Source organism: Phasianus colchicus, chromosome 3 (assembly GCF_987193195.1).
Source record: "Phasianus colchicus chromosome 3, bPhaCol1.hap1.1, whole genome shotgun sequence".
In the NCBI taxonomy this organism is placed as follows: domain Eukaryota; kingdom Metazoa; phylum Chordata; class Aves; order Galliformes; family Phasianidae; genus Phasianus; species Phasianus colchicus.
In genome coordinates this window covers 58191601-58214991 of record NC_143438.1, presented here as the reverse complement: position 1 = coordinate 58214991, position 23391 = coordinate 58191601, and the positions used below count along the sequence as shown (strand labels likewise).

The 23391-nt window shown below is 36.3% G+C and overlaps 1 protein-coding gene across 3 annotated transcripts in view; it reads left to right on the top strand.

Moving 5' to 3' along the window:
- The window catches only part of TOX (thymocyte selection associated high mobility group box), a 222491-nt gene that overhangs the window by 179103 nt on the left and 19997 nt on the right, over positions 1–23391 (top strand). For 2 of the 3 annotated variants that reach the window (XM_031612807.2, XM_090137618.1), the window contains exons 4-6: positions 879–1157; positions 6100–6330; positions 17575–17655. In XM_031612807.2, coding sequence (XP_031468667.1) covers positions 879–1157; positions 6100–6330; positions 17575–17655 — 591 coding nt within the window. The remainder of the gene's footprint in view (positions 1–878; positions 1158–6099; positions 6331–17574; positions 17656–23391) is intronic. The other variant, XM_090137619.1, reaches the window with a different exon arrangement.

Here is a 23391-nt window from a genome sequence, read left to right as displayed (position 1 = left end):
TAAATCTGAGCTTCTTGATACTCTTTGTCTTTTGTCATGTTTTGGTGTGAAATGAAAAGACATTATAGGGAATCTGTTGTAGTGTGTATGTATGGTACATTTGACCTCTGGACAAGAAAGGAGTTTCATCCTCCAATGCTTTTAATTCTTATCCTTGCAGAGAATGAATTTGTTGCTTGAATTAAAATAGTATGTCTTGTTAATGCTGAGAAGCGGTGACCCACATAGCACAATGGATTCATTTGTCAATCCTGCAACTTCTGAGCTTTCTGTTCATATATGTCTCAGCAGCAAATCAACTCAGAATTCATTTAATCAGTCTATCAATGGATCCTTTCTGTCAGTCTGAAACCTTGAAATTCCAGTATCTCATTGGGCAGCACCGGGAATAATAGATTTGGACTTAATACTAGATATTCCAATTCTGAAAACTCCAGCTTCCAAATTCACAGCTCAAATACACACAAATCTTAAGAAGAAAAGTAGGATCTGGAAATAGCCTTGAATTTTGAGGATATTAATGTTTTGATCTGGCTCTAAACTTCAGAATGCAAACCTGCCCCAGTTTGTTAGCATTTCTGAAATATTCCGAATGCAGTTACAGAAAGCAGTGCCTTTTTGCTCCCCTTAAAAAGAAACAAGCTTTCAGTGCTTTTTGCTATTCCCACAGGCTGAGACTGCAGCCTGAATAGTTTGTAACAGTCAGTGTTATGCAAATGACAATCACATTCTATTCTGTTTATTTTCAGTATTTATATGCTTATTTGAGTACATGCCATTTCTTTTAAGCCTTATATAGCCGATCAGGCCAACAGAGCTCTAAAAGAACAGGACACGTTATTAGTGATATGCTTAATACAGTTTTTTTCCTCTTGTAGATGCAAGATTTACGGAATACAGAAGGAGCCCAGTATAGTTCCCATCCTCAGATGGCAACCATGAGGCCAAGGGTTCAACCTGCAGATATTAGGCAGCCAGGAATGATGCAGCACGGGCAGCTGACTACTATTAACCAGTCCCAGCTCAGTGCACAGCTTGGTTTGAATATGGGTGGAAACAATGTTCCTCACAACTCACCCTCTCCACCTGGAAGCAAATCTGCAACTCCTTCACCATCCAGTTCAGTCCATGAAGATGAAGGAGAAGATAGCTCTAAGGTAGGCTTAGATGCTAGGATTACTGTGTAAATGGTGGATATTTTTAGGACCTGCTAAATGAATCATACGGCCACAGTTATTAAGGTGATACTTTATACATTGTTGGTGGTTGACTAAAGTGAATTAAAGAGTTATGAATACAGAACTTATAGTTTCCAGTCAATTCTTCAGGCAGTTTGAGTAAATGACATCATTCTTCTTTGTGAGAGCAAACTGGAATCCTGTAAAATATTAAAGGATAACCATTCCTTTAGGACTTCAATATAAAGGTTGAGTTTTCTCACTTGCATAGAATGGATGTTTGTTCCCAGTTAAAGATCAAGTTACTGCTATAAAAAGTATGAACTGTGTGTACAATATGCTAGTCTTTGCAATTTGGTCATAGGGTGAGTAAACAGAACTTTATAGCAACGAGAACAGAAATATCCTCTACAAACTTTCAAGATCTTACCTTGAAAAACTTGAAGACTCATTATATATTTATGATTTTGGAGGTGCTGACACTCTGGCATGACATGTTTAAGCTTCCTTTTAGCATTGCTGTAGGCCTAAAAGAAATAATTGTCATTCAAATAATAAAATTTCCTTTATTTAAGTGGTAACTGATGACTTATTTAGCAGCTTGCATATAAAAACCTTCCAAACTTCCCCAAATCCTGAAAACATCCCAAAAAGTAAGCAAGTATATTAATTTAATTTTGCAGAGACCTAAGATGAGATTAATAAAAGCCTGGGACTTAACACAAAGTCATCCAGTAAATCAGGCATAGAGCATATGGGAACTGAGAACCTCTTAATTCTAATCTATTCTGAACTGCAAAATGGAAGTCGTTATGCAGTAGTGAAAATGTTGTACTGTGGCCGTATCTTGTGGGGAATAGTGGCAGACTTGAGAGGAAAGTGAGGAAAACACGTGAGCCACTGAGGAGGTATAATCCAGTCAAGAATTGTAATTCTGATTTGTTTTCAAATTGTATTGTTTTTCATGCCTCTAGCTATAAAATAATCATGTAATTGGAGACATATGTTTTACTACATTTTAAATAAATTCAGATTTAAAGTTTTATTTCAGGACTTTCCCCTAATTTCACAAACTTCAGGTTTCAAAGATTACTGAATAATTCATACATTTTAAATGAGCACTTTGTTACTGAGGGAGATTTTAGAATACAGCTATGCAAAAATAATTCCAAGCAGCCATTACTTTTTCAGAATAATTTATTTGCTACTCCCGTTTCTTTGCTAATATTTTTTGTACACTGGTGGAAGTGTGCAGTTTGCTTTAAAATTCTGGAGAAAACACCAAATCTAAAATTAAAACATCTTTTTTATTTTATTTATCAAATGCTTAATATATTTAACCCACATTTCTGATGTACTTTTTCACTGCAGCACTTCATTCTGCCAGAAGTATAGAATTGGGGTTTCATGCAAGGCAGTACGCATATGAAAGTAGTATTTTTAATAAAGAAATAATGACTGCTGCAGACCAAATAAAACTTGATCTGTTCTCTATGGAAGCCAGATTATACAGTGTTCAACTTTTTAACAAGCCATGTTATTTTGGAAACTCTCTTTAAAACATTCTCATGTTCAATGTGAGCAGAAAAAGATGAGAAAGTGTACAGAACACAACACAAATTTAAGAAAAACAATTCAGGCTGCAAAAGCGGATACATTGCCTTAAAATTATTCAATAATTGCACTTTATAGTATTAAACTTGGTTAATAATGATAGAGGGCATAAACTAGTCTCCAACTAAAAAAGATTAAACTATAAGCTTAAAGGCAGGCACACTGTACTATACCTGCCTTCTACGTGATTTCTTATCTTCAGGTAAAGGCCTAAAGTTGGCCCTAGTTGGACTTGATGCAATAGTTTCACTGTAGTTCCCTCCATAAAAGACAGGAGATCTTGAATAATGAACATAAATAACTAGTGTAATGTTGTAGTTTATGATTTAAAACCCTGCACTGTCTGTCTTTCTGTTACACCTCTCTCCCTGGAAGCTGCCAGTGAATGGATATGGATACTTAGGATAAACCAGCTTTTTATGGAGATCCTTTTCCACAGCCACACTAGTAATAAATTTTCTCAGAGCTGCATTGGAGGAATACGTGAGGTTTCGTCTCACTCCATAAATTCTCTTCTCAGTGAAAGAAGATACTGGATGAGGATAAGAAGAAGTAGAATGGCCATTCTCTTTCTTGAGAACCCTTGTCTTTTACCAGAATTCAGAATTTTCTCATAGATGTATGATATTTTATATTACTTGATAGCTCAGGGCAGGAACTCATTATTTAGTCTTTAATATGAGTGCGCATGCTGTAGTCGTGTAGAAGCTATGTATCTCACCAGACTTGAGCAGCTCCATTAAGCCACTAAGATATTCCTGATATGAGAACTGTGTAAAAAACAGTCACTCTGAATTCACGTTTCTATTAATAGCACCAGTGACATTCTACTATCTAACCAGCAGAAGATGTTTGTCAATGTATCAACACCAATCAAAAAGACAACGTATTTTAAAATGGAATGAGTCTCCATCATCTCAATGTCAGATGACCTCTGCTAGCTAACATCAGCTAAATGCCCAGCTTTACCAATGAAGGATAAGCAGATTTTGTAGAAAAATCCCTCTGTAAGATCTATACGTCTATAAGATCTATACCTCTATCAAACTAGAGGGAAAAAAAAAAAGAAATATCAGTGCCCTGTTCATGTTTACATAAATTTATAAAAGGGGTTGACAGAAGATAAGAACAAGATGAACGTTTAGAATAGAAAAATAATTGCATTCCTATTGAACCACTGATTTCTGTGCGTGTAGGAAATGACCATTTCAGCTTAATGTACATATTCCAAATGCCATTAAGAGGAGTCTTTACAAACTGATGTAATTGTCTCCTTAATTATTCTCAGTGTAATGTGTGCGGCTATGGTTAGAAGAAGAAAAAACGTAGAATGTAGAAGTCAGTAGTTGTAAATAACTGCAAAAACATTCCAAATGAATTCCTCTTACCACATGCTTTATTCCAACTATCTCAACACTGGAATATTACGGTTATGTAATTCTTGTCATTTTTCTTACTGTTGAATTGCTAAACATCTCTTTGGTTAATGCCAAGTATAAATGTTGAATTCTGGAAGCATTACTGGTTTGCAAATATGCGTTTCTTCATAGAAGGATAACAGGGTTTTCTTCCATGTTCATTTGAATATCACTGAGGAGAGAATTTCATATTAAGTTGTTTAGAGGGAAGATAGTGAGAGGACTGCAAGTAGCTGGAATTAACCAACAGAAACATGATTACTAAAGAACTACTGCAGCATATTCTCTTTATGTGGTAGAGGTTTTACAATATTTACTTTATATGATAAGAGTTGTAAGTAGAATTCTATGTTGTCTGTTCAGCCTATTATGCAGATGGTGCTTGATTAAAATCTATTTTAAACTACAGCGATTACTGCAAGATAGTGTGCATAAAACAGCTCTCTTAGCTCCATTAAAGGCTTTGGTACTATTGCAGTTTATTTTAAATATGCTTATAGACATTTTCCAGCTTCTCAAGGGACATTTAGATATCAACGATGTGCCTTACTTGATAGTTTTAAATCCTACACTAGATATTCTTCTGATCTATTATGTGTGCAACATGGTTAATGTACACTTCTTTAAAGTGAAAGATTATTGCTTTCTTGTGATAAATAAGTTAAATACATCACCATAATTAAGCAATAAGCCATGACAGGAGGTGGATTACCATGAGCTAACTACACCTCCAGGGAATTTGAGGCACAAGTCTATGCCTAGCAGAGTATATGTTTTTTATTTTATTTCCCATCTGTCTCTGCTTTGGTGGTTAGAAGTGGGGTCTGTGAAGTTGATAGACTGATGAGAGCATAAGGTAGGCCATCATCTCAGCCATTTGCAGGGTTATTAGTATTGGAGTTCTGGTATTCTTTTTATGTAGTTATTTTCATATAAGACAAACAGAATTTCCCATGTGAGTACTCTCTTTTTAACAGTGGGTTTTTGAACACTCTTGATTGTTCCAGTTGGATTGTAAGATTTTAGAGCTGTTCTCAGAACAGTTAGCCAGCAGACTTCTTGCACAAGTTTCTGCAATGTATCTCCTAGGTTAGGAAGTAATGTGGTATCCTAACACACAAATAAATTGTGAATCTTATTAAGTCAAAAATACTTTGAAAAGAGGAAAATCCTGTCAAATAATGAAGATAAAAAATTCAATTATGGCTCCAGTTATTGTCAGGTCTCCTTTTGCATGTAGTTTGCAAAAAATTGCCTGAAGACTACAGAATGATGCTGCCAAATTAACTAAGGAAACCTACTTAATTACAGTTTAGTAAATAGTTTTAACTGTCATTTAGCTGGTAGTTTTGTGTGCCCTATAGAATGAAATAATAGCAAGACTGACAGTTGGATAAATTAATAATGGGTAACACAACATTTCTATTTCTCTGTATTTTTCTAAAAAGCTCCATGGCCATTAACTTTTTATTAAAGATACAAAGTATGTACAATGATGTTGCAATGTAATGGCTAGGAAAAAATCACCTTCATTTTCAAATTGTAGCATCACATTGTTCTCATGTTTAATGAGCCACAGTGATCAGGGTTGTTCACCTCAGTCACCTGGGTGCTGTTGGACACCACACAGTGAAGTATATAATGGCTTTTGTTCAGATCAAGAATATTCAGTAATTCTCATTCAATTCTTCTGATTTGAATACTTGTGTTCTGTTCTGTCACTTGACATGCATTATCAAAAAACAAACAATCAAACAAACGTGATGAAAGTCATATCTGGTCAATTGTGACCTCTATGCTCTTTACCTTCTCATATGTCAAACTCCTCATGATGCACACTATATTAAGTTATTTTTTTCTTATAGTACTTCTCTGTTTTTATGTTACAGGTTAATGGAGGAGAGAAGAGACCTGCTTCAGATATGGGAAAGAAACCCAAAACTCCTAAAAAGAAGAAGAAGAAGGACCCAAATGAGCCACAAAAGCCTGTGTCTGCCTATGCATTATTCTTCCGAGACACTCAAGCAGCCATCAAGGGCCAAAACCCCAATGCTACTTTTGGTGAAGTCTCTAAAATTGTAGCTTCAATGTGGGATGGCTTAGGAGAAGAACAAAAACAGGTACAGTATGTGCTGTAGTTCAGAGGCCTTGTTGCAAAAAATATATATATATATTATCTGGGTCATCTAAGCACTGTAGGCAGCTTCTTTTGTTTGCAGGGATGAAATGAATATGTGTTATATCAAGAGTGTGGTTTAAAAGGACTAAGATAAGGAGAGCATCATTACATTTATTTTGTCGGTCTGTGAAATCACTTTTGCTGGGCTGTGACACAAACTTTTAGATTACACTTAGTAGTCTTTAATGCTGAAATCAGTGGGCATAATATTTCTGGGCAGGGCAGACAAGACAGCATTGCCTTATCTATGAAAGTGTGGTGTAGGTGAGCATTGCTGCAGATAAATATATTCCTGTACAATGGGAGCAGACACATAACAGATCTCTCAGTTTTTTCCCTGCCCTGTGATGCTAGGAGGAGAGCTAGGCTCTTCCCATCTGCCAACACACCTGGCTTTTTCCAGATGGATCTAGGAGATGGACCTAGGATGGATTTAGACATTCATTTAGTTTGTGGAAACATCCCATAGTTATATGTGTCTTCCATGGAAAGGCCTTGGTTCTGCATTGAGTTCAGCAAAGATGGCTCCGAACCTTTGCAGAAATCCTTTTGAGTCAGTCAGATCCCATATCAAAGTGAGTAACTCCTGGTTGCTAACTGCATTCATGGGTTTACAGTGACATCAGCTGACAAATGCCATTCTTGCTTTAGCATACTATTACTTGTTGTATACCATAACTTGTTGTTATTGGTTGCGTATTTACTAACTGAAAGCAGAATTGATTGGATTGTTAAAGAAATGGGAACTTTAAGAAAGATAGAGTTCTAGAAGGAAGGGATATGGTGAATGGGAGTTATATTGGCTGCAGGAGACATAGGTAGAGGCAAAAGTGCCAGGAGTACTGGGCAAAAGTTCATCTCATTCATTCATTCTGAGAATATCAGTATTACATAATACATTATAGTTAATATATCTAACAATAAAAAGGAAAACAGTACTGTGATTTTTTGTAGGTAAAATCATTTGAGCTTAAAAAAAAAACAGGTTTTCTTCATGAATAACTAGATGGTATACGTACATCTAGTTCCTTGCTAAGGGAAAAGTGTAAGAAGAATCAGTATTAGGCACTTACTAACCAAACAAAAGTTTATCTAATATGTTTCGTACAATAAAGTCAGCACTTAGAAGGTCTGGCTGGAGAAAACGTAGCTTTCTGGATCTAGGGATCAAACATATCACTTAGCCTGGCACTTTATGGACATGATTTAATGATAGGATTCTGTAAGTCAGGTTGATGGTTGGACTTGATGATCTTGAATATCTTTTCCAACGTAATTAATTATATGATTCTATGGTTAAGGTTCTTGTGTTGTGTCTTCCTTCTGCCTTTTTAATACGTCGAACAAAGGCCAAGATTATATCCTTGATCAGACAGGAAGTTTAGATCTTCCCAGGACAGAGATTCTCTCTTAGTGCACCATTAATTTTTGGGAACATGATAGTAGATGTTCACTCTTAGAATAAGTTCTGAGTATGCTTTTGGTTGAGTTCACAAGCAAGAATTTTTGATGCTATTTCTTCTTTTCTTCTCTAGTAAACTCTCTCTAGTGATCTCTTTCTTTCTCTCTCTCTCTGTCTCTCTCTTTCTTTCTCTCTCTCTCTCTCTCTCTCACACACACACACACAAACACACACACACACACACACAGTATTTGCCAAATTTTGCCCTTGGTTTTTTTGCTAGTGTTTCGCAATGACCCTAAATATGTTGCTGCCACAGCAATCGCTATTTTTCCTTCCATGATCTTTTCTCTGCTTACAATGCAGAAGATTTCACTTCATGCATAATGGTCAAGGACGATATAATGGAGATAAAGCTAAGAGACCATATTACACAATTTTCATGGAATCTGACATTTTAGTAGTACCAGGAAAAAAATTGCCAGTCTTTCCATAGAATCTGTCTTAAGAAAAGTGCATTAAAAAGTTCAGCTTTGATTTAAATTTTCTATTCAGAATTGAGAGTAATAATTGAAAAAGACCTACACTAGAACAGCTGAAGAAAATTTATTTTCCTTATCTCTGTTGTCCTTAATTTAAGTTGAAATGCAGCAGAATGACGTGTTGTGGAATCCACATAACACATACATGAAAAAAATGAATAAAACTAGATTTTTAAACCAATTATTTCAAGAGTTTGTGTTAGCATATCTTTGTTACTCTTTGACTCATTTTGCCAGTTCATTATCACCAGGCCTTTTTTAATTGAGCACTGTACAAAGAGAATAAAAGATAGTCCCTATTTCAAAAAAATGGCAATCCCATTTTCTAGAATAAATTTAAACTCATTCTTTATTCCATTAGAGATCCAATTGTACAAAGTAATGATTACAAGACATCTTAACTGACTTGATAGTCTGTATTTTAAAGGCCTAATTTTTCAGAAGTATAGCATTAGCAACGGTTATGAAACCTGTGTCTCTGGTAGGAAAATTGAACTTTAAAAATACTAATGATTAATGCATTATTTGGAATTTGACATTGAAGAAGCTTCAGAAATTCAGTAGGTAACTAAAGAAACAATAACGTCATTAGAGAAATACTTTACTGATGAATTATACTTGCTGAAAAAAATTCAATTATCATAAAGCTTCTGGCTTTTATGTTTTGGAAGCAAATGCTTATTCTGCAATTTAAATAGAATTGTGTTTCCAAATTATGTTTCCTGAATTGGAACTTCTTTAACTATTTAAATAGTAAATATAAATGAATCAGAAAGTAGAACATAATGCAGCTATTGAGAAAGAAGAATGACTTCATTTTTTTTATGCCAGAATGAAACCTTCTCTGTTCTATGACCTGAGCTAGCTTTTTCTAGCTAGCACAGAAATTCTTGTTTATCTCTGCAGATTGACCACAGAATAAATAAAGGTATTGAAACTCAGTACAGTAACAACCTAAGGGCAGCATATGTATGCTCAAGCCTTTGTTAAAAAAATAGTTTGATAATCTGACATATTAGACTGTAGTTTTAAAGGGCTTTTGCAAGAGCTACATATGTTTCTCAAACTGTGAAGAAACTAGGAAAATGTTATTTGAGAAAATAGGATTTGAATAATGAAAAAGCAGTTATTATGAACTGCGTTGTTCTGGGTGCCTTGCTGAAGTTAGGAGGATTTATACTGAAAATGTATCAGGCACAGATTGTCTTACCATGCAACTATTGCAATTTATTAGATTAAAGCAGGTGTCAGTATACTTGTGCTCTCTTTTTTACCCTATGAAGATATTTGCATTTTTGTGTCGCATGCTATAACTGCTTCCATTAATTCTGGAGGACCATTTTCAAACAGTGGTGTGAATCTGTGGTTTGTTTGTCCAAACCTTTATACATAGAGCCATCTAGGAATTGAAGGGACTGTAGAAGTGATGTTGTACTTTGTCATAGTTTCTTCTCAAATTTTAATCTGGGTTCAATAATTACACCTAAACAGAAGCAATGGCTGTGTGTTTTCCTTCATTTTTCACTGTAAATGTTTTATAAAAGTGTTATGATTAATAAACCTGTGCATGGAAGCAACTGTAACAGTAAAGATCTGAGATAAATTCTAAGGGCTGTATTCACGGCATAGAGATATTTTCATTGAATTTACTAGTTCCTGTCTTACTATCATGGACATTGTTTTCTTGTTAGTCAGTTCTACTCTTCTGTGCATCCCCTTTTTATAGCTTATTTATGTACATCATTGCCCTTTGCACACATTTTTACTGCAAAGGGGAGAAAAACATCCCCCAGGGGGAAGGGTTCAGCATGCTAAATGGCCGAGCCTGTGGCTTTCAGACAGAATGCTGGTTCAAACTAGGTAAAAAGGCTACTTAGGTCATTTTCTGTCATTAGATGAAAAAGGAGAGTCATTTTAAATCAGTACCAGATGTATGTGTACTAAATGAACCTTAAGTTTCTAATTGGAGCCCTCGTAAAGCAGTAATAGAAGTGGCAAATTACAAACAAAATGTTCTTGTTTACATTAGTGTAACTTTAAAACTTCAGCCAAAAACCTTAATAAAAGTGCTGTTGTACTAAAAATGGAATTCAATGTCTATTCAACATTCAACAAAATTAATCTCTGGTGTAACTTCAGCAATTTAACTGGAATTCTAGCAGGAATGGAGTTGGCATTGTATGAACAGCTTAGTGTGTATATATGTGTATATGTATGTATGTGTGTGCATGTGTTTCTGTGGGTTTACTTAAATGTTTCACTGGCCTTGCAGCAGGAAGATGGATTCGCTTAAGAGACCCCACAATTAAAGATCAGATAAAGAAGGGAAAGTGATTGTATGAGTGCTGGTAACATATGCCTTCTTTCAGGCTGCATAATTCATACACAGTAATATTACTGCAACAGTTAGCTCAATTGCAACTCCTCATTATTTTATCCTTCAGTATTTATTCCTATGTTTGATGCCTCATGAAATTACTGTTAATGTGTTTATATAAGGGCAGATCTGACACAAGTGGGAAGAATTTAATTTCCTACTCACTCCTTCCTGCTGATGTGTCCTCTTCCCCTGGTAGAAGTGGCAAGTGTAAATAGTTAATTTGCTTCAATTATGAGCCTGTCCTGCTAAATTAGAAGCAGCAGGAATATGAAGAGCCAGAATTATACTTATGAGGCAGCTGACAAATCCTCTGAGCTTACAAAATCAAATCATTTACTCCTCATTGGTGCTCAAAGACCCACTAGATAAAAGCTGCAGTTTATTCTTTAAAATCTGATGGAACTTGGATTGTATGTTACCAATGCTTAAGTAAATTGAAGTCCTCGTGCATTAGTGTCAATGATTCTGATGCTGTTAGCATTTTCATTATAACGCACAAGCTTTCAAGGGTTTCTATTTTGGTCACTGAAAATAGCCCAGACTGATTTATAGTGAAAAATAACTCAGCATGTTTTATAAGTTTCTTTATTTGGGAAAAGAACTGTGAAGTTTTATCAACAGATTATCCAATGCTGGGATGAATCAGATAGACTAGGAGGAGAAGCTTTAAAAGTAGTGCTTGTCAATACTTCTTGTCTGACATGATGACACTTAGATATAGCATAACTTCTGGCATAACACCAAAGCTTCTCAAAATTGATCTCAGACTAATGTTTCAAGAGGCTTGGCTCATCCTGGCCTGCAAGGAGACCTAACCTCCCACAAGGCACTGTGCTCTGTTACTTGATGTGACTTCATAAGATAAATGATCTCAACTCATGGGTGGAAGAGCCATGGTGCATCCATTGCAAGCCCTTGCACTTGGGGTGCCCAGTGTTAGGACCTTGGACAGCTCCAGAGACTCCATTGCAGATGTGGAGATGGATCCAAAGGATGTGCAGATCAAGTTCAATAGCATTTTGGGAATATAAATTTACAGTTGTTTTTTTTTTTAATTTATGCTCATATACTCATGCAGATGTTTGTTTATCTGCTTCTTGTTCTACCCATAATAATGACCTTTTATTTTTTAATTATTATTATGTCTATGTTAATGAAGTAATCTCTAAGGAGTAACTGAGACACATGTAAAAGGATGAGAATGTACCTTATTTGGCTGATGAACAACCACACAACATTTAAATTTACCTTTGTTTTATTTTTGTAAATGAGAATAAGAAGCAAAGGTACATCTGTGTGTGCATACTCCCAAAGTGAATTATAAACAAAAAGGATTCAGGAATAGGCATAACGAAAACCAGCCTAATGCTGTTCCCTCCCAGCTACTTGCGCTGGCAAAGTTACTCTTACCTTTGTTGCACCTTAGGCCTGTTTTGGAGCTCCACTGGTTTTTTTTCAACAAATTTCTGTATTGAAACTTCTATACTGAAATTGCACTGTGCATTTGGGTTGTGAAACCTCCATACACAGAAGAAGTTCACTAGAACAACTGGTGCATCTTACCCTGTTTAGAGTAATTCAGCCTGTATTCCTGCTCAGTCCTCCTATCAGGTTGGTCATCCCCAGCCTCACAGGAGCACTGAAGCAGTGGGGGATATTAAGCCATTAAGCCTCCACTGCTATGGGAGTGGATTTCTATCCCCCCCTTTGCTACTTATAAGAGACACAACACATGGCCTTGGATTTGTGAACATTGGCTGTAGCTGCACTTCACCTTCTTGTTGTATTTGGAAAGAGCTGAGCCCAAAGGATCCTGGATTCCAACTATTGCTGCCACAATGTTCCTAAATAATAGTCTTAATTTTCTACATCCTTCTTACTCACCCCTTATGCATATATTTGAGCTTGATGGGAACATAGCTTTGAATTGTCTGTGTACACAACTGGACTTAGGCCCAATTCTTATGCTCCATTTGGGCTCAGACCCATTTATAAAAAAGAATAGCAGCAGGTGCAAATAATCACTAAATAAATTGTGTGTTTAATGTCATTTGTTTTGTGTCCAACTTTTATCTCACATGCTTCTGATGAAATAAACACTCTCCTGTAAGTTGCAAGCATCAAGACTGAAAGGTCACATTTAGTCCTGACATAAATGGCTGCAAGATCCAGTGAACTCCATAGAGTTTCAGTGTTTGTGCTAAAGTTGACTTTGGCCTGTGATCTTTACCCTGCATGCCAGAAAGACTGAATTATTTCCCCTAAGCCTCTAATATGTCATCAGTGTCATTTTCATGATCTGCAGTCTAAGAGACTGCTGAGCCATAGAGCCAGCCCTGGGCCTCTTTTTGTTACTGTGTGTACCTAGATTAAAAATCAAATGGTAACGTATTTCAGTATCCATTAAGCAATTCTGAGGATTTTTTTTCTGACTGCTGTGGGAATATCTCTCTCCATATTTTAGAAGAATGTGTGCGGTTCTAAGTGCCTTTGCTTCAAAATCAAAAGATTAAAACTAGAGATATGTCTCCCACTTGGAAAAAATACAAGTTTTCTCTGTGAGCATAGGTGTGTAGGGCTAGGAACGACAACCTGAATGTGGAATTTAATTCTGGATTGCAACCTACCATATTTTCTCAGATACCATTCCTGTAACTGTAGCCTGTGAAAATGACACTCCCATGGGTAATAACACTGCAGAGACCAAAAAGTCAAAATCAGTCATGTTACTTTTTGATTTGTTTTTGCATATACTATTTTTTTTAGATTTATGGAACACTTCCATTGAAACAAATGTGGGCATCTTTACATCTTTTTAAAAAGACAAATATAATTTGTTTGGAAGCAGCAGCTCTAAGGAGACACCCACAAGATAAACTGAAAATTTACCCTTGTTTTTCATCCTTTCCAGCTATTTAGGCAGAGTCAAGGAAATAGTGTACTTCTTTGTAATTTGCTTTGTCATCTAGGAGGCACAAAGCTTTTTCATACACAAACTCTGAAAGTCATCTTCTAAGAGCATCAGTCAGTTCCATTCACTAACTCTGACTCTCTAATATCAAAGAGGACTGTAGTAAGTTGTTCCTTCTTCCATTCGATCCTGATATTAAAAGCCAAGGGCATTTTTGCAGATATTCATGTTCTGTTCCCTTAAAGGAAAAAGGGTGCAAAGCCACACTGGACAACGTAGGGCTCCTGATGTAGTGTGTGTTGTGATATGTTGATAGTCCTCCAGAAGCAAGTTGGGTGGAAGTTCATTGGGAAAAGATGGCTAACCAGAATAAAAATTTGGCTCATGGCAGTACAGGTATATTTCCATTATATATATCAGCAATGAGTTTCATATCATCCAACACAGAGAGTAGCACAGGAGACACAAAGCCTGCCTGAAGGAATTTGTGATCTAGGAAGACAAGAATTATGCAGCAGCTAAAACATATAAAGGAAAACATAACCAGAAGTTGGCATCATAAAATAGAAGTGCAGATGTTCTGCAGTGGTTTTGATTTGGTAAATCTGCCGGTGTGGCTAACCATATAACCCACGACACATCTGTCTCCAAGGGAAACTTTGGGGCAGCCACATTAAGGATGTTTATTGCTATCAATAGACTTCAGCCCTCAGTGTAGATACAGCATGTGTATGATCAGCCTAGGGAACTGGACCTAAAAGATGCCAGTGCAGAGGTCTGGGAACTGATATCAGGCTGTTATTTTACCACTGGAGATCCAGGGCATTAATTTTCTCCAGTGGCATTGTTCAAATGCTATCTTCTGTGCTTATACACACAAGGTGGAGTTTCACATTTCTTATGGAAAATGTCTTTTTCTGTATTCCTGCGTGCTTTGTTTAATGGTGCAAGGGAACTTGAAGCCACTTTAGTGGGGGTACTTGGGATGTGTAATTAGATAGTAAATTAAAAACCCATGTATTATGTTGTGTGAATTTTCATTTGTGAAGCACAGTAGGAAAAGAATGCCAGCAGCTTCCATTTGTGGACAAATTAATGTAATTTTGGTGGTTTGGGGTTGCTCTAACAAGCTGAAGAGAATAAGAATAAATAAAGGTGACCCACCCTGCATATACAGGGTGATTTTTTTTCTGCCAACATTCAATTTCCACAACTTGGACAATGGAAAAAATAAAATACTGTGTAAGAAAAAAACTCTGCAGCTGAAATAGAATGGGCCTTTACTGCCTGAATGACAATCAATCAGCATTCAATTATAATGTTAATTGAATTAAAGCAAGCTAGGAATTACTTAATTCTGTACATATATGCTCTGTCAAGTTACTTATTTAACAATTGTTACTTGCTTGAGGGAGGAAAAGAAAATGTTCTCATATGAGAGATTTCTGAGATGTCAAAAATAGTATTAAATATTACCATTAGATTCTATAGATAAAGAAAAGAACAGAAATAGGATTCTTGATACAGGAAAAATGGTAAATGTATTTTTAGAAATTATGTGTTTCAGAGTTTGGCACTGTTTTAAGTACAAAATACAATTGAGCTTCAGCCGTTTCTAGAGCACACTTGAATAATAACACAAGCCCTTTTCCTCCACCGAAGCACCATAAGGATGGAGTTCTGTTAATGTTACTACAACACAAAACCATTTGAGCTGAGGGCTGAAAATTCTTACAGCTGTGGGAAAAAAAAAATAATAAATAAATAAAGAGGTTGGGAAGGGAAGCTGACTTGCTTCTACCTGTGTTAGGTACAAATGCTACAAATGCTAAGGACGCTCCCTGCTTGCTCTGGGTTCATAAGCACCCAGTACAAGTCCAGTCTAGCACAACTCAGTGAATTGATACCCATTACAAGGGCCATATTTATTTGCATTTTTATGCAAAGAAGAATACTGACAGCCAGGCCTGGTTATTGATGAAAATGAACAACTCTCAAGAAAGGCATAATGTACTAATTTTTATAACAAGCCAGAAACAATGAGAATTTCCAAAACCTGCAAGCACCATTCTGGACAATGCAAGCCAAGAAAGCAATCTAGGGTCATCCCATCCAGCAAGAACATTTTTACCATAAAGACTTTATTTGGCATAATTAATGTCAGCATTGCAATGGAAGACGTAGTGTTCATTTGATTGTTACTGTCTCACCAGAGGACTCAAGAAAAGAGGGCAATACTTCGTATGAAGTACTTATGTTTTAGTTGGAGCTTTGCAGAATTGTTGTTAGCTTCGTATTACTGAGTTAACCTCAAACAATATGATTATTTGAGGGAAAAGTCAGATCCCAGGGGACTCTTTCAGTATGCTGTGACTGTAAGTGCACAGCGGGAGCGTATATTTTTTATATTTATGTAATACAAAATAAAACTCAATGTGGAAGTAGTAGATACATGATCTTTTGAAGATCATTATTCTGTGTAAAGTTCTTTGTTCAGCTGTGTTTTTTAAACTGGCTATCAGAGCAGTGCAGAGGGATTGCAATATAAAAAGCAGTAAAACTTAGTCTTTGTTCTGTAGGTCAAGTTAAATTCATTGTAGCAGCTAAGAGCAGATTGTTGACTAATTTTTTATTCATTTACAAAGCAAACTGTACATTTCCCTAATAATCAGAAGTGATTACAAGTTAAAAAGCAAATTGCTACTATTTTTTGTACAAAACAATAGGAGATCAGCCAACACTATATATTTATCTGGAGAAATTACAAGAGGGCACAGATACAGTTGCACAGCTAAAACCAATTTCTTTTCCTCTCTATGTTTACAATTTTAGAAGCCTAAGACTTCTATGTTTCCATTGTGATCTTTTGCTTCCCTGGGAAGAATAATCTTTAATCCTTTTAGGCAGTTTTGCCAGCCCATATCAGAGGATTGTTCCTGCAGTTCTATGTAAAAACTTCAAATTCGTGTATTTTTTAAGCTTTTCTCTACAAAATGGAAGGCTAGGAATTAATCCTGCTTAATTACAAGGGTAGGTCCAAAATCTACCCTTTCAGGAAAACAAACAAACAAACAACAAAAAAAGACACGATAGTATTTGCCAAGAGAAATTCTGGCCTGTTCCTGAATTTGCTGCTGTCATTGCTAACAGCAAGTCATTAGCTGGGCTGCACAGGTCAGAAACTCGTTCTCCTCTTGAGAACTTTCAACCCTATGTACACTTCTATAACATCATGTTACTGCAATGCGAGGAGGTCCTGCCATGCCCTGCAGATAATATTTGATCTTGAAATTTGGGCAAAATTGAAGTGACTCTCAAGGCTTTTTAATTTATTATGAGATTATGTGCATGCCACATTTAAAATAATTTGGTGAGTTGAGAGAAATGTGCAGAAATAGATCTGTGCTCCTGAGAAGTTAATTAGAATGATATGGGATCAAGACTGGGATAATGACTAGCATTTGTTATCCTTAGCAGTTCCACGAAGCTTCTTTGACTGCCTGCACCAGTTTTTCCAGGGAAGAGAGAAAGCTGCTTGGTTGATCTCTGTGGTGCCACCATTTCCTCCTTCATTTATCTCATGTGTCCTCCAGAGCATTCTTTTCTTCCCCAGAGACCTTTAACTGGTATCAAAGTAGAAGCCAGTAGAGGCCCACACTGTCCCTAAAAGTCCCATTTGCAAGCATGCCATGCACTTAACTTCGAAGAATTAAACCTGAGATGGTACGAATGATAGTGTTTTTTTAGCACTGCTGAGTAGTTAAAGGGTGTTTCACACTTGAAACAATATTTTCATTAAAATATTTGGTGTTTATTATTTCACTCTTTAAAATACATGAGGAGAAAAGGATGTTTACTTAGAAAGACTTTATGAAGATGCATGAGACACACCTGCGATATATAAAGACGAAACCAGATTAATTTACTAATGTGACACTCTTTGTTTTTAGGTATACAAAAAGAAAACTGAAGCTGCCAAGAAGGAATATCTGAAGCAGTTAGCTGCCTACAGAGCAAGCCTTGTATCCAAGGTAACACACAATATATAAATGTATACATGTATATAGCGACATATTGCAAAGCATTTTCAGCATTTTTATTGTGCTGAGAGCACTGTAGTATTTAGTGCAAATAGCCTTGTTTGTTATCACCTTAAAATTAGGACATCTATTCTCTGTGCAGATGCTCAATAAAATCAGTAATCTCTCCATGAACAGATACTCTATCCCTTCTGATCATATCGACAGCACTCCTCCAGGCTGGGAGTATCATTGCAGTCAGAGGAAGGAAATCCCAGTAAAAAGACCATGCCATTGTCTTATTTGGCATGCCAAATAAACAACAAATATGCCATGCAGGCAGTCATCATTCTACCTACAAGGGAAAAACCACATCATACACAAAATGCCTTTTTTTGTTTGTTTTTCTTTAAGAATTGTTTTTTTCCTTTCTAATCACAGTATCCAAAAAGTCAAGCTCAGCTCACATAGCAACTTTTCATATGAAACTGTGAATTTCTGCTTTATATCCAGCAACAAAATTTACATGAGCACAGCATAGGTCACCATAGGGCTCTTGCAGTGGAACACCTGCATATCCCCAGCATGCGTTAGCAGCACCTTTTTATATTGCAGAATCACAGAATGGCTTGGGTTGAAAGAGACCTTAAAGATTATCTAGTCCCAAACCCCTGTCATGGAAACGGCTGCCTCCCACCAGCTCAGCTGCCCAGGGCCTCATGTAACATGGCCTTGAGACGTGGCATCCACAGCTTCTCTGTTCAGCCTGTGCCAGGGCCTCACTACCCTCTAGATATACAGATATATATATACACTCAAACATTCTTGGTGCCCATTATTTTGTACAAGGCTGTTTATAACTTGTAATAAACTTTTTTGCAGTGTAGCAATGTGAAACAAACAATTGAGCAACTTCAGAAATACAGCAGTTAGACTGAAAACAAATCTGGATATACTTTGTTCCTTAAAACTTGATTTTAGACTTACAGATGAGATTATGAAGGACTAGCATACATGACATGAGTAGCACTTTTTGTTAGTTTTAAATGTCTGGAGAGGTTAGTGCTGCACTCTACTTCTCTGTATATTACCTGAATTTTTGCACATTTTCAGTGAAATTGAATTATCCATGCCAAGAGCTTTTGTGTATATTTCTACATTATCTTAGTATTCGCAAAGGGTTTGTGCTGAATTTAAATATGGCTGGTATCCCATTCATTTTTTTTAAGATGTAAACACTTAAATTTTTTAGCTACCAACACAAATACAATTGCATTAGTTAAAGGTGTTTACAGGATACCTATAATTTCTGTTTAGGGATGTATGGTTCTAGAAAAACTCGTTGTCCTCACATGCATGCAGATAAATTCATTTTAAAGATACTACTTATTGGCAAAAGACAGGTCTAAAAAGCTCAAAATATTCCAGAATGTTTTGAAGATATGCATCAAGCATTTGTGGAAATAGCATGCAAGCCATTATTCAGTACATCATGGTCTGTTCATATAAAACTATATATAGCTTAACTTTGAAAATGTAAATATAGAAAAACTTAGATTTTTGTTTTCTATTATTTCGGGGGAAAAAAAATTATGGTATTTTCTGAGGCTTGTTTTTAGGGAAAAAATTTAAAGATTGCTGATCTGTTTAGTGCATGAAGCCATTTGTGCATATGTTTAAATTTGTTGTTAGTCAGAAAAGCACTGAAGCATTTTCTTAACTTTTAAGCAATTATTTAAATTCTGCCCATAATGTAATGTTTTCCTCTAGTGTGGAAAGTATCAAAATGTAAACTTAATGAAGCTGAGTACTAATTGCTTTCTCTCATGAACGCTCAATGAATCCTGCAGAGCTGCCATGTAACTAAAGCAACTCCATTTTGGAATATGGATGTAAAATACTCAGATGTAATATTATATCAGTATATTCTAAATTATCATTATTAAATATTTATACAGTACCAGAAGAGTTTTAGTTTTTAAAATATGCATATAAGCATGAAGAAATAGATATAATATATTATTAAGATTGTTTGGAGTCCATCTGCTCTTTTTTATGTGTTACATTATCATCCATAAAAGCTATGCTTAGAGAATATTATTAATATTACAAGACCTCAATCTCAAAAGTTAAGACACACCAGAACTAATACACATTCTCCAAAAATGCTCTAATAGAATATTAATGATTTGCTCATGTAATTTGTTTTATGTGCTGTACCTCACTCTTTGGGTCACACTTCATACACTTACATAGAGTCATAGAATCATAAAATCACAAAGGTTGGAAAAGACCTCCAAGATCATTCAGTCCAGCTGTTCACCTTTCATCAGTATTTCCCAAGAAACCATGTCCCTCAGTACATCTAAATGTTTTTACATGAAGGTGTTCACTCTGGGAGCCCCTGTGTTGTATTTACTGCATATTGCTCATCCTTGTTTCTTTATAGGATTTTCTGTTCCTCTCAGTCCAGCAGCAAATTAGTATTAAAAAAAAAAAAAAAAAAAAAGTGAATTCATCTCAGTAATATTCTGGAGCTTGAAGTTTATATTGTCCACATTCTCAAACACAGCTAAAGCACCGTGAAATCAAATTTTGAGTCATTGTTAATGTCCTGCTTGGGACATCTAAAACTTTATTTTTCATGGTATGCAACCAATATGACACCTTCTGTGTTCAGAGTTCCAATGACTTCAGTGTCAGCTGGCTGGCAGCTATGAGATATTAAATGATGCTTCACAGTACATCTGTTTGATATCCAGATGATGGGAGTTACCCAACTATCAAACTTTCTTCGTCCTCCCTCACAGAGCGCTCTTCCCATGAGGAGTGGTAGGGACTGTTCACTTCTCCTGTCTCTACTTCAGGTTTCCTGTCTCTGGCTCAGCGTGTGCCTCATTTTGCCCAAAGCAGTAACCCTACCAATTTGCTATTTTTTTTAGCTCTATTCTGCAACTTTTTTTTTTTTTCATGAATTGCTGCCAGTTTTTAAAGAACCAGTGAGTATAGGATTTGTATATGTGTGTGCACTTATGTGCAAGATCACTTTTTCCTGAAAAGCAAAAGACTGGTCATAAGCCATGCTGAAGTTGAATTCAGTGCATCCCTATTAGCCATCTGAGCTGCTACAACATTCAGAATATGAGTTTGCAGGGTAAACCTACAATGGTGTAAACCTTTTGCCAGATTTCTGAGCCACTGAGTGATAGCAAAATAATGAAATTCAGTAATGAAATTCAGTGACATTGTTTTCTGTCCTGGGTCCTACGGTGAAATTGGGATATTGGCTGTGTTCTTTGATGCAGCCATAACTGAAAAGAATGGAAGTGTCTCCAACAACTTCAAAGTAGGAGTGCCAGCCCATCTCTAATACATTTTAAAATACTTTAGTGATGTCTTTATAAAATAGAGCTATCACCCAGTAAAAAAAAACCCATAGAATTGTGTAAATATGTCAGCTAAGTATTAATCCACACTTAATTAATCAGTACATTTCCTGTATTTTTCTCCTGTTTTATAAAGACTTTAATTAATGAGTCTGTAGTTGAGATTGTTCATGTGAGGAGAAATTGATATGTAAAGTTAAAATTACATTACAAAGCATTGTATCTTCTGCTATGCAGATTGCCATATTGCATATAGTACTGACTAAGCCTTTGCATTGTAAACGAGTGTCTTTATATTTGCCCTTAGTTGCAACTTTTAGTACTATTCAGGTCCAGAAATGCAGTCTCTGGTATCTGGTAATTTGTGCAGCATTACATAAAATGCTGTGAATTGCAATTTTACTTTTTCATAAAACAAGCACTTTTTCTGGCTAAACCAGCCTTTTTTCTGGCTGACATTAGAGTTTTTGCTGCATCTTTCAAGTATATATATTTAATACAAATATATACAAGTATATGTTAAACATGTTTCTGTATTACGTGCATACATCTATGTACATTTATTAAAAATATAGGCAAAATATGTATTTAATATGCATAATACATATGTTGACTATAGTAGCAGGAGTTTAATGATTTAAATAATACAAATATGATTCCTCTTCCCCGTTTAGTTCTCTCTGGCTAAATGAATTTTTTAATTCTTTACTGTACAGTGGCACAGTTTCATGCAGACACATTTTAGCAGCAGGGAGAATATAATTCGAATTCCAAATACTGAAGCGTGTTTAAAAAGTATCACAGCAGTATCCTCACATGACATTTTTCAGTTTTGTGGACAACGCAAATCCTTTGGACATGTAATATTTCTCCTTGAAGTATATGGCACACTTAGCTTTCCTACCTCACCAGTTTGCGATTACTTTTCTTTAAAAAAATAAAGGTAGTATCTAACAAGACTGGCATTGCCATAATGTCTTTAACACAGCAATTTGTAAGCAGAGATTTTCCAGGCACCCAAAATGTCAGTGTTACATGTGTAGTGTATAGAATAATCAATCACTGCAACAGTCTCTCCAGGGATGTGGTAGATTCCCCATCATGGGAGGTTTTCAAGCTGCAGCTGCACAGGGTGCTAGATAATCTCATCTGGGCACCCTCTTTCCTTGAAAGCTTGGACCCTATGATCTTTTGAGATCCCTTCAATTTGAGTTGATCCTTAATTCTATGATTCTGTGATTGAACAGCCTAAGAAGGTCTTACAAGATCTTTTAGTACTGCAGTGGTACATATGGAGAAGATTGAGCTAGCTGTATAAAGCAAAATCTGCATCCAAATGTGGAGTCCTCAGTACAAGAGAAGTAGGCTTGTTGGAGTGCATGCAGAGATGGGCCATAAAAATGATCCAAGGGATGGAACACTTCTCCTACAAGAACAGGCTGAGAGTGCTGGGGCTGTTCAGCTTGAGGAAGAGAAGGCTGCGAGATGACCTGATAGCAGCCTTGCAGTATCTAAAGGGGAACTAGAGGGAAGAAAGATACAGACTCTTTAGCAGGGTGATGGAACAAGTGGAAATGGTTTCAAGCTTAAAGAAAATAGATTTAGGTTAGATTTAGGTTAGATACCAGGAAAAAGTGTTTTCAAGTAACAATGGTGAGGCACTGGCACAAGTTGCCCAGAGATGTGGTGGATTCCCTATAACTGGAAACTTTCAAGATGAGGCTGGATCAGGCCCTGGGCAACCTGATCTAGCTGTGGCATCCCTGTTCATTGCAGGGGAGTTGAACTAGATGGCTTTCAGAGGTGCTTTCCAACTCTAAGGATTCTACTATTCTATGATTCTATGAAAATAGAGATCATGTTTAGAAAAAAAAAAAAGGAAAACCAAAGCTGACCTGTGAACTTGATGGTGTTAATTTCCTGTTTCACATGTGTATGTGGTGAGAGCTCTTCCCACAGAAGGCAAAAAGGCAAAATATGTCAGCTCTCCCAGACCGTGCTTCACCCCACTCCTAATTAAATGTGAATGTATAGGTGTGCTCCTTCCATTATTTACTTTCTGTGGCCCAATTAGTCTCAAATTCTTTTTTGCATAGAGGACAAGCTTCAAATGTAGGGGAGCACAATATCCCAGCTCTCTCCTCCTTGAAATAAGCAGCTGCCAGGGTTTAGTCATTTATTTTGGAAATACAGTACTGAGTATCTCTTGAGAGAATAGAGGAGTAACCTGTTGTGTCTGCTGGTCAGAACTTTAATCAGCTGGCTATTGTATATAAGAAGAGCAGCAACCCTTCTGTTGCTGGTGAAGGCACCTTCTTTCTGCTTTCTGAGACAACAGATTCCTGTATTTTATCTAGTCCCA